Here is a 12,590-nt window from a genome sequence, read left to right as displayed (position 1 = left end):
ACCTGTCATTGCATGGGTCAGGAACAAGCTTTGCAAGGACGTTCAGTCTTACCAGGGTTTCTTTTTTGCTCTTAGCAAAGATCAGAGAGCACATCACTCCTACTGCTGCCCCCAAAGTCGGAAGGGCTCAGAGTTAATGCCAGGATCAGGTGATTGACTACACAAAGAGACCTCAAGCCCCCATTCAGTAATACCCTATCCACAATTCTGCCAATCACACACCACCTCCTGGCAGTCCTGAGCCAGCCAGCTCTGCCTACATGCTTGTGCGTGTACACAGCCACTGTCTGTACATCTGCAGTCCCTAACCCATCATGCCCAAGCCCACCAGCAGTCAGGTACTTTTTCTGGATTATATTCCTTCCCTTCCCTGCACAGCCAGCAAGATGATTGGTTCCCCAGGGACTCACACACACACACTCACCTGCACTCCGTGCCCTGCTTCCCTTCCCACTCCTTCCCAAGCAAATGAACTCACTTCAAGGCGGGGTCTCGCATCCGTGCAAGTTGGGAAATTGTATGGGAACTGGGAGAGTGAATGGCCTTCTTGTAGCTTGCTCTCAGGCACAGCTTGGCGCCTGAGTAACCCTCAGCTTAGCAAGCTTTCTGACAGTAGAGAGACATTCCCATCCTGTCCTTCATGTCCCCTTTCACCAAGACAGTTTATGACAAAAGCTGAGATGATGTGAGCAGTCACCACCATCCACCCTTCCTGGCTAAAGGAATTCTTACAAGCAGCAGAGATGTCTCCCAGTACCTCAAACATGTCTCCCATAAAGCAAGCCTCTAGATGAGACTTTCTGGTAGCTGTCCCACAACTGCAGAGTCAGAGCCATCAGACCTGTCACTTGCACCACTGAGCTAATGGCAGGTTTTTGTCTGAGGCCGGAGCAGTAAAATATCACAGGCTGTGACGAGGTGAAGTGCTCAGTGTGGCATGGGGATGGTGACATCTCACGGATGTGCTGCAGCGCACTCCCACAGGCAGGGAGGACGCAGGCTCAGCATGGATCTGGGCAGCAGGGTGTGAGGTGTCCTCCCAGCAGAAAGATGCTTGCTCCTCCATTCCATCCCAACACACATCTGATGCAGTACCAGAGGACTCAGATGTGGTACAAACCTCTTGGATAGAGGAAAGACCAAGTGGACATTTTACTTACAAGAAATTGCCGGTACTGCCTGGCATCACTCACTTGTGGAAACAGGACTTAGGATAGAGGCCCAAACATAACTCTAGTGCACAGTCAAGCATCCCTCCCCCAAAGGTCTTCATTTATTTTGTTGTGTGGAAGTATTGTACAGTACACATACATTACCAGCAGTTTCAGAGCCCTGAGTTGTCATTCCTACTGCCTCCCCTGAATTTGAGAAGAGAGGCAAGATCACTGTCCTCTTCCCCCACTTCACCTGCAAGGAAACAGGCCAGGAGAAGTCCAAAAACAGAGGCACCTGCTGACAGGACTGGAGATGAACCTTAGAAAGTCAGACTCCCAGTCTACCACTCTTACCATTTGAGTCCTATTTCCCTGGTGCTGGAAGAGAAAACCCTAGTGACAGCTTTCCACAAGGCCTCACTAGTCTGAGAAACCTTCTACACACCTGAACAGAAATCAGACTAAGGAGATTGTACAAGCTAATATAAACCCTATTGCATTTTAAAGGGACTTACCACCTCTCTCTGAGGGTCTGAGAAATGTTTTGGGGCATTCTAGGTAGGGTTGGGATTCTCTTAAATTCTTTAAGATTGTTTAAGAAAGAGTCAAAGAGGTATTTGCTTCTGGTGCGATCCCACTAGAATCTAAGTGGAATTTAACCTGCACAAATGAGGAAAGAAAGTATACTTTCCTGTCTTTCCTGACACAAGGCATCATGCACCTACTTTCCCTAAACCACAAAACAATAGGGCTCTGGTACCAACTCAACTTCTCTGTACCACAGAGGAAGCTAATGCTGTAAAAGACAAGGACAGTGCAGTGTGTGATGTGGAGTAAGACCCAAAAACAGAAACAGTGAGAAAGGCAAATGTGCCATGGAGAGCAGAAAGGAGGGAGGGAGCACCCAGGCCTCTCCCACCAGTTCATGTCAGTATGTGAAATGGTGCATCCGTCTCAGGAGAGCAATGACCCAGTTCCCCAGCTGGGACCCCTTCAGCCACAGAAAGAGTTCATACAAGTTGATCTGCCACAGGCTTAGGGCTTCTGCGAGTGAGATCTGGGCCCTCCTGTAAAGCGAGTGACTCTTGTTCCTCTGGTACCTAGAATGAGAGAAACAGCTGCATTAGATCCAGCAGGAAACAGCCCAGGAGGAAGGAGGCCTGTCCTACATCATCCGTACAACTGACCCTCCCCAGGGGTGGGCAATATCTGCCATCTGGAGAATCCCCAGAAAGCAGGGATTTTCTCTAAGCAGTGCTTCTGAGGAGCTGGGGATTGCCTTTCTTAGAATGAATCTGGCAGGAGAGACAGCCTGCTTCCCTTGTGAACTCAGTTCTCTTCCCACTGTGCATAGTGATCCTGGGTTATGGCAGCCCTCTGCTTCTATGCCCAGCTTCACTTCAGCTCACAGGGACAGGTGCACACTCCTATTGCTTTTCCTGGTAGCACACTTGTAAGAGTCCAGCAATCCTGACACACAGATTCCAGGAAAAGTATTTCTCCACCTTTCTTTAGCAGGGGCTAATTGGGATTCATAGGTCCCTCATCAGCCTGAGAAATAAGTGTTATTTCATCTGCAAGGAGGAGGAATCTGAGGCAGAAGTGCATTGACTCATAAGACTCACAGATGGAAATCACTTGCACAACTCCTGTTCCTGGCTTTTAAACATCAGCCTGATCTTCAGTCAGCCCAATTCCCTCAATCAGGGTGCAGTGAACTTGCAGATCTATCCTACCCACAAATACCACCCAGTGGTAATGCCTGTAATGGGCAGGAAGCCCCTTCCCCTCCTCTGGGGGGACAAATCCTAAACCCTTAACCTAAGGCCTCCAACTCTATCCCTGTCCCCAGCCCCAGGGTGACAGGTTTGTCATCTGGAGAGGCTGATGGATGTGAGAACAGCGTAGACAAAGGCTGAGATGTGTAACTGAGCAGAGGTAGGACCACAATGAGGGGACAAGACCCACAGCTAAGAGTAATAGGCCAAGAAGTCAAGTCAGAGGCTTGTCAGGCCCCCTGAGTGGGGGCCTCTAATAAGCCTTAATGACCCTGACTAGCCTGGAACCTCCCCCAACCCTCTGGTCATAGGCCCAGGAACCCCAGTTAATCTCAGACCTGCACCTTCCGTTCCTGCCTGAGCTACACTGTAAGAGTAATGGTCCCCAACTCATGCCCTGCTGTGAAGCCCCATGGCCTGGACCTCAAGTCACATACTGACCTCTTTGCTTGACCTCAGCCCTGTCTTGTCACCAGGGACCTGCTTGACAACCACTGGACATAATCTACAGATTGACTTTGGTTTGTTCTTAGACCTGCCACATCACCAGCATGCTGCCTTATCATGAGGACTTTTGATTGGATCTGACCACCATCTCAGGGTCTGTCCTGCTCGCCTTGCTCAGCTGCAGTGGGACTGGACCCTGACTGGCCTGAGGTACCTGGGATCTCCCTCATCTCCTGGACCACAGGGACAGTCAGCTCCTGCTGCTCCCTGTCTGCCCTCTGGTGCCTGGATAAGAGACTCACGTGGAAACAGCTCTGATGCAGCAGCGAGACATGTTGAGGAAGGAGCTGGCACTGGCCCGTGTGTGCAGGGCTGACTCAATCCCCCTTAACAAGTCATTGGTCTTCAGCAGAAGCAGCATCTGGCGGGGGACATTGTTGAGGAGCTGGGTGATCTGGGGCAAGTAAGCAGCAGCGTTGGACCGGATCTCCATGTCCTGTGGCCAGCCAGGTCATATCAGGGAGAAAAGAGAGAGAAGGTGAGAGTACATGGGAAATCCAGGTCCAGATGCAGCTGAGATTTGCCAGGAAGAGACAGTGTTTTTACAGACCATGACACTAGGCCAGAAGCTAAAGAGCTCTGTCCTCCTTTCCTGCAGACACTGGGCACAGCACTCACAGCACAGATCACTCTTGCCATATCCCATCTGTCCCTTGGTGAGATAAGGACCTATCTCCTCACTGGTAGTATTAATAGCCTCTCAGGAGAACAGCCACTCACTGTTATCTCGGTTCTTGGTCCTAGGCAGCCTGCAGCAACCAGAATTCATTACTGCCCTTGGAGACTTCTCACCTCACGAGCCCCAAAAGGGGCAGAGCTGCAGGTAGCAGGATTGCTCAGGAAGGTGGAGGCATGCTGCAAGACAACCAGGCTGCTTGCTCTTTCCTGCCCCATGCAACTGATGGCTCTATGCTATACTGGTGAAGCTGTTTCCAAGGCCTAGTTTAGTCCTCTGTCCTCGACACAATTCAGCAGAGGTGAGAAAGCATTATGCAGTTAAGCATCATGTTAACCCAAAAGATCAAAAATTGTCATCTGTCAGATCTAGACCTATATCCTCTATTACAGCAGCCAGTAGCAGATAATTAAGGGAAGAGTTTAAGTCCAAGGCAATCCTTCATGTTCTCTGGTTCTCCAGATTCCAACTAATACATTGCCTACTGTAAGAACCCAGGGATAACTTACAGGCTACAGCCTGAGCCACATAAGATGAGCTCCTCTCCAAATACAAGCCACCAGAGCATGCAAGACAGTCAGCTCTGCCTCTTCTGCCTGTTTTTAGATCTGAGATTTCCCTCACCATCCCAGTAAATGTAGCACAGTGTAGCTGGGAGCTGATCCTATATGCAAACCATGTCCCTACCTCTTCTTACAGAGGCCATGTCATGAATCATGACATGAAATCCAAAGACAAGTCCCTGGAACATCTGAAATCTCCAAAATCCAGGAGGACACATGCAGAGGGGCAGTAAATAATTTCTTACAGGAAGGAGCTCCTTTGTGGGAAATGACAGCTCTAAAGCCTTCTCTCCTCTGGAATGAGGGATGGCCTATATTTCATGATGTGGGATCTCACATTCACTCTTTGTGAACTTCAAACTTATTATAAAGGAACAGACCTGTACAAACTGAGTGTGCAGGTCATGATGGTCAGAGATGTACACAGCTCACACACCACCATGGCTGCTTTGCTACTGACAAACAAATCTTTGTGTCCTCCTGCGTCTATCATTGACCAGATACACAAGGCTTCAGCAAGAAGATGCTTAGCTCTCCTAAATGTTAATTGTTTTGTTCCATTATTTGTTGGCAGAAAATTCCTCGCTGATTATCTCTTATCCCTTTTCCCAGCCAGCATCATTGCAGAGCCTACATTATTTTCCACACATAGGTTTTCTTCTCTATTTCTTTTCTTTTTATTTTTAGCTCCAGCTGCTTGTCCACATCACAAAACAACCACATGATCTGTCATCAGAACTGTCATTTTCTGTCAAGGGCAAAGCCTGTGTGCAGAGGAAGAAGTAAGCTATGCCACAGGACCTGAGAAAAGCCCCTTGGCTGCAGCTGCTGAGGCTGCTGCAGGATGCAGCAAAAGACATCACAAAATCAGATGAGATGAGGCTAGCAGCCACCCTGAGCGATCAGCTGCCTGGCCCTGGCTTAAGGCAGGAACAACTATACCTACGGCAATCCTCTTACATTTGCCCAGCCTGCACCTAAAACTCTCCAGTAACACAAATTGAAACCTCCCCAGACCATCTGCACTAGCATTTCACTGCTTTGCCGTTAGATCTGGCTTTTCTCGTGTTTAGCTGAATTTAAACTTAAACTCATGACTGCTTGTCCTGCTTGCAGCTCTCTTCAAGAAATTTGAAAATCACTTCTACAACTCTTCTTGACCTGCCTTTTCTAGATTTTTTTCTGACCTAACTTGCTCAGACTTACCTCAAGGGTTGCATCTGCTTGGCCACTAGTCCTTGTAGACTCCTACTGGACTTCCCCAGTTTCATCAAACCTTTCTCAAGATGCAGTGCCCCAGACTGAGTACAGTACTACAGATAAGATTTTGTTTAGGAAGGTTGGTTCCTTGTCTCACAGGCTGCTGTCATGTTGATACATCCTCATGCACACTCTCTGGAGCTCTGCACTGATGGTACCTGCCTACACAGCGCTCAGCTCTTGCTGCTGATAAAATCTTTCAAATTCACCTCTAAAGTAAGGGCAAGCAGCAGCTCATTTCCTAATGCCACAGCAAATCTGCTCAGCTCCCCATTATCTGCTGCAGGATTATCTAGTTTCAGCATTAATTGTGTCATGTAGGCAAAGACAACAGAGCTAGTTCCATACACGCAATTCAACTCAATGACAAAGTTCATTAGCACACACAGGGTACCATGAGGCTGCAGCTACACCCCTGGTGTAACCCTCAAAAGCAAGTTGGGAATAAACATTGCTCACTAGCTCAGATTCAACACTGGCCTGGTAGGATTGGAGTCAACGCTGTGCCAATTTGCTTTGGCACCTATGAATTTTTTTCTGGAGCTACCAGCTACAAAACTCACCAGATAAGCACAGATCTGTTAGATAGTCATTATATTATTTCTGATGTACAGAAAATTAACTCAGATAAAAACCAATCAAATTACTAGCTGGGGAGGGGTCCATTACCCAAGGTATCTGACCTACTCATTGCTATTGATAACAGCAAGCCAGTGCAGCAAATTCTGCCACATCCATCAAAATGAAGGAACTTTTAGAAGAGAATTTCATAGGACAATATTATAACACTACTTAAATGAACTTCATCCTTTCTACTATAAATATGTGCAGATAAAAGCAAACCATAGGATACAACACACTTCTATTTACAGACATTCGTCCATTGGCTGGATCACATCACTTTAAGTTCCTCTCTAGAAACAGCACAGTTGGCAGGGCTGCTACTATTCTTAAGGTGGGCTATGTGTGTATCAGGTGTGCGAGGAGGCGTGAGAAGGATCCCAGCATGTGTGGCTATGAAAGGGTGGAGAATGTAAGTGCAATTTCCCAGATTTGTAGTGATTGAGTTGACAGGATCTGCAGTTAAGCAACCTTGACTCCAAGTTAATAGGGTTTTTGATTGGGAGGTAATTTCCAGGGGTTTTTAGGAGTTTATATCAGTGCTGATAGTCATTTACATGAATAGTGATAATGCATTATCCTTCTCATGTCTTCCCACCAAACCTTTATGTCTCCTGTACCTTATCCTAGCCTCCTTGATGGTTTCCTGCACAGCCGCATTCAACAATTTTTTAAGAAAAGGACAATCTAGAAATGTTTCCCCAGCCAGAAACGGTGAACACTTAGGTATTCAAATATTATAAAAAATTTAAGCAGCCCATGACAAGTGAATCCAGGAAACTAAATTCAGCCACTATGAAACACATTGCAGAAGGAGTCCTGGCTTTTTCTAGCTCAGTTATCAAAGCAGAAATTGCTACAGAGCTGCCAGGGGCTGCCCAGCGCTGCTGTAATCTCAGTGGTGCAAGTGATTTTAACAAAGAAAGGCACCTGAGGAGAAGCAAGGGCACATGTTAGGGAAAGACACACAAGACCTACCTCGCTGGCAGAGACTGGTGACTGGTCAATGCCCCTGTTGACAGACTCCCAAGATCTGGCAGTCAGCATGCAGGCAAAGAGAGGATACAAATCCCCCGCCCCAAGCCGTCGGCTGTACTTCTGCACCCTCTTCATATCAGCCTTGATGAGGGCCTGCCAAAGGCGGCAGTAGTCCATGCGGAATGACTCGCTCAGCACCTGGGAAGGGAGACATGGTCCCCAGAAGCCCACAGAGGACAGGAAACAGGGAGAAAAGTCTTGCACCCCTTACCTGTGCCCTGTCCTCCATTTCAGAGTCAAAAAATATCATTGGAGGGTCATGGAAGTAATAGGAAAAATGTATTTATATGTGCTTAGAGGGGCAAGGTTCCAACTGAGTGTGCTCTTTCAGCCTGATGCCCAAAGGCAGCCTCACAAGGCCCTGGAAGCCCGTCACACCTACATACCTGGTAGAGCCCATGATCCAGGAGGATAATGTAAGCCTTGCCAGAGGCTGGGCATTTCTTCACTAGCACATTGCCTGGGTGTGGGTCACAGTGCACAAAGCCATTCACAAAGATCATTTCGCTGTAGAGCTTCCCCAAGTTGCGAGAGATCTGTGAGGAGACAAGACATGGTCACAGATTGCCACCCACAGTAGGGTGCCAGCCGGGGAGGGAAAGCAGCCTCCATGTGACAATCCTACAGGGAGCAAGGGTCTGTACATGCTGATGTCCCCATGCAGAGTTCCTGCAGCTCCTCACACTGATGGATGCACAAGGTGGCTGCTGGCATCTACAGGCAGCAGGGTGGTTCAGGGCATTCAGGGAAGGATCCATCCAGGGAGCACCATGAAGGTGTTTGTGGGATCTGGGGTTATTTAAGGACACTTGTCTAGCATAAAGAAGAGATAGTACCTGTGGGTAGGAATGGGGTTTCTGATAATGAGGAGGAAAGTAGGACAGCAGATAGTGGCAGATACACATTCACAGGGAAGGCATGGAATATGCTGCCGGGGTGGGTGAGATTGCATGGAGGAATACTCAGGTGTTTCCATCCATGGATGGCAGCAGGACACAGTGGAGAAGGGGTGGGGGGCACTCAGCCTCTCAGTCTCCTCACCAGAATGAACATGGGTTCCCTCTCCCCTCCCTCATCACACTGTCCCCCACTTTCCCTCTTCCTTTTCTGAGACGCATGCTAATCTGATTTGCAATGTCTGTGAAGATGAAGAAGCACAGAAAAGCTTTTTAAATCACCCTGTCACTGCTGTGTCCCTCCACACTACTGCTCCTTATCACCAAGAGATGTTATTAAAGTTAAAAATGTCCTAGGAGCAAGCAAACATCCCCAGGGCACGGGATCAATCCCTTGCCACGCACTAACACAGCAGCCTTGCTCTGCCTTCCCACCACCAGCCCTCCCTGCCATCCCAGAGAGGCACAGTGCTCCACAGCAGAGTGCTGAATAAGCAATTAAAAGACAGTCATTATAAATCATTCCAAGCATATCTCCAGACACACTATGTAAGCAGCAAAGGGGCAGCTGTCCCCACAAGCAGAAGTGGTAGAAGAGGTAACAGGGATAGTAATGACAGCTCATCCTGCAGAAAACCAGACAGACAAGAAAGGGCTTGCTTTACCCACTTCTGAAATGTGGCCACCTCTAAGAAGAGCATTCATTATGAATAGTGGCCAAATAACTACAAATGAGGAGAAAGAACAAGAACCCTTCCTGCAGCACACCAACAGGGACAGCGGTATGATCAGGTGAAACAATCCTCTGTCCCTCAAATGGGACCTGGAACCACTGCTGAATCACAGGGAATGCTGGCCTGCTCCAAGATGATTCACCCACACAGACAGCACAGCACAGCCCTATGACCTCCTGTAGTGCAGCTTCCCTAACACCATGCAGGTGTTATTTTAAGTACTGACTGAGGGGAGTGATGTTTCCCTTCTGAATCACTGGCAGAGATCACCAGAGCCATGAAGTGACCCTTACAAGTCTCCTTGATCGGCAGGCTCTAAAATTAGATAGGACCAAAGTACCAGGTGCTGTGATCTCCTAGAAGAGATGAGTAGCCCTTGCTGACAGTCCAAGGATGTGCCAAATAGTCTGTTTTAAGCCCATCATGTCACTCATTCACAAAGCCTCCCAGGGACCTGTACACCAGAAGGAATGGACTCCGACATCATGACTGATCACAGCATCAATCCTGACATTGGTGCACACACTGGACTAACCATGCTTGGCCATCGCTGTCTCAGCTGCTTGTCCTTCAGGGGCATGGAAAAGCACAGAATTATTGAAAATGAGGACTTGAGGACAATCTGGGGTCTACCATGATGCCTCATACCCATCAAACAGAAGTCCAGACAAGGGCTGGCAGTTCCACAAACCGGTTGATTGGTCATGGCTGAAGGGGTTGTGCAATCTCCATCCTTAGAGGTTTCACAGAGCTGACTAGCTAACACCCTGAGTAAGCTGGTCTGACCTCATAACTGACCCTGCCTTAGAAGGAGATTTGATAGAAGCCTTCTGGAGGTTCCCTTCCAAACCCCAAATATCCTAGGATCCTACAAAAACGCCTCTCACCAAGTTATCCTTGCCACCCTCATAACAGCATCTTATGATATGGCTGCAAGCTCCAGATGCAGAGAAGGTCCCCCCTCCTGAGTCACCATCAGCAGAAAGGTGACTAAATAGGTCTATGGTCATAGCCTCTTGCAGCCCATGATGCAACACAAAAGCAGCTCGAGATCCGTCTTCCCATCCTCCCATGAAAACAGAGGGGTCATAGCCCTGCTCAGACCCACACGCTGCGTCACGGGTAGAAGACAATGTTCACTGCAAGATCCCCATCCTCTCTCTCTTCCCTGCTGTACTTACATTTACCTCTCCCCCAACATGCAACCTTGAGTATCTCCAGTATCTTCAACTAAACTTTATGGCTTCTTTAAGACATATGAATGTATTCTGTACTATTTCATTAGCATACAAAAGATATTTTACAGGGATTTATGACACAAGCATATAAACAGTCTTCACTTTTGGAAAAAATTTACCATGGAGCTGTGGTGCACACTAAAGTATTTTCACATAGTTTTGTTTGTTGTCATACCTCTAAAATGGGATACAAAATAAATTAAGATAGAAAGTAACAATACTGCCAAATTCTAAACAAAATAGGAAGCTTTACACTCTAGGTCTTAGAGTGTAATATGAATAACAACCTATCATTGTAATTCAGACAAAGGAAGTTCACATTTCTTGAGAAAAAGTTTAGGAAAAAAATATGAAACCTTTATATACATTAATTCTTCAGTACTGTGCCTTGTCACTTCGGGCCCTTATTCCACCCTTATTGAGAAGGCCACTCGATAAATAATATCTACAGAATTCACTTTGCAAGAACACAGCTAGGTGACATGAGAAAACAGACTTATGAAAACCTTTGCTCAGGAGAAGGGAGGAATTCAGCATGCATTTCAGCTGTGTAAGACCTCAGGGTGAAGGTGCATCACAAATTAGAAAAAAGGTTGCAATGATTTACAGAAGCAAAGACCAAAGTTAACACACAGGCTTTTTGTTATGACACAGAGAGGTCATCAGTCCTTTCCCTGTTTATCATCCAACAAAACAAGGTCTTTATCATTACCAGCGTCCCTCAGCATTGTTCTGCTGCACACTGTAAAAAAATAATAATCACTCTTGGAATTCTGCATTCACTTCCAGACACCTCATTAAGACAAGAGATGCAGACTACACAGAGGGAGTTCAGAGAAAGCAAATAAATGAGCAGGATGCAGGAGGCATTTACTTGGGAAAAAGATTAAAAGAGAGCTGAAGATTCCAAAGCTGGCTAAGGAATGGCAGAGGAGGAACAGTCTACCAGTTAGGTTTGAATAGCAAGGAAACAGAAGCACTTGTAGTTCTGTATGTGCTACAAGAAATACAACTAGGCAGAAGCGGGTGTAATCATGAATGGCATAATTTAGGCATAACACATATTTTAGGCATAACAAAAACTATGCTAATCAGCAAGCAGAGCTTAGCTTGATACATCAGGATGACATCAGGCTCTAGGTCTGGCCAGAGGCATGTCCTTGCCTATTGCCAGAGGGTGTGTTATTGCCTAAAAGAAGTTAAATTCGCCTGTCTGTGCAGCAGCAGAATATGATGACTACAGTCACCAAGTGAGCCTGTGGCCTTACCAGTCAATGCAAATACCAACCTGCCATTGCCAAATTATGCAACATGACCATGACACCGTGTCAGGGAAACCCCACACTTTCAGCCCAATGTTTTCATTTTGAAAAAAAACAGAGCTGAGGAATAAACAGATTGCTGACAACAATCAAACAACAGAGTGACAGATACTTGTATAACAGCCCGACCTAGGAGTAACTCTTCACCAACCTAAGCACAAGAAGTGCTTTTCATGTATCGATCTGGCAAGGATGCTACATGTCACAAACCATCCTATGTGAGTTACAAACAAATACAGAAGAAATAAGAATGCAGTGAAGACATTAAGGTTTGTTACTGTACAGCATCACAGTCTTTCTATAAACTGGCCAAATTCACTGGAAATATGTGAGACAGAAAGTATAACTTTGTCAGCAGTTCCAAAAGTTTACCCTTTAGATGGTCAGAACCTTTCCCCTAAATCCCAGCCTAACTTTAACGATGTTCAGTTTAAATATTTCTTTAGCTAGCATAATCCTAGCATTTAACTAGTTCCATTCATCTCCAGTATTTACTACCCCAATGTGTCGACCAGTCAGATAATAATCAGGATAATAAACAGCAGAAATTTGCCCCATTTCTACAGGGTGCTCCTTCACCTGGTGTGTCCTAGGAGTCAATCTGCCTTTTGCACAGTTCCACTGCATAAGAAAGACACACTTACACTGCAACCAATATCCTAAAGTTAATTCTAATATGGCACTTCTCTCTGACAAACTCCCAGTTTATTTAAGAAACTCTTCTCATTAGTTTTCAAGCACATGACTTTTCACTCAACATTGCTCCTTTTTATCCCTTTCTACTACTTCAGTCCTCAAGGCCA

The 12,590-nt window shown here is 46.6% G+C and overlaps 1 protein-coding gene across 6 annotated transcripts in view; it reads right to left on the bottom strand.

The window, feature by feature from the left end:
* Nucleotides 1-1,250: 1,250 nt before the first annotated feature.
* The window catches only part of ADCK1 (aarF domain containing kinase 1), a 77,464-nt gene continuing 66,124 nt past the window's right edge, over nucleotides 1,251-12,590 (bottom strand). For all 6 annotated transcript variants that reach the window (XM_042047518.1, XM_042047514.1, XM_042047513.1 and 3 more), the window contains 4 exons: nucleotides 7,984-8,133; nucleotides 7,538-7,735; nucleotides 3,682-3,875; nucleotides 1,251-2,254 (listed from right to left, as the gene is read on the bottom strand). In XM_042047518.1, coding sequence (XP_041903452.1) covers nucleotides 2,083-2,254; nucleotides 3,682-3,875; nucleotides 7,538-7,735; nucleotides 7,984-8,133 — 714 coding nt within the window. In that variant the 3' untranslated portion in view covers nucleotides 1,251-2,082. The remainder of the gene's footprint in view (nucleotides 2,255-3,681; nucleotides 3,876-7,537; nucleotides 7,736-7,983; nucleotides 8,134-12,590) is intronic.

This window comes from Corvus kubaryi, unplaced genomic scaffold (genome assembly GCF_017639235.1).
Source record: "Corvus kubaryi isolate FWS band 111438036 unplaced genomic scaffold, C.kubaryi_AGA036_p1.0 66, whole genome shotgun sequence".
Lineage (NCBI taxonomy): Eukaryota > Metazoa > Chordata > Aves > Passeriformes > Corvidae > Corvus > Corvus kubaryi.
This window is presented reverse-complemented; position numbering and strand designations above follow the sequence as displayed.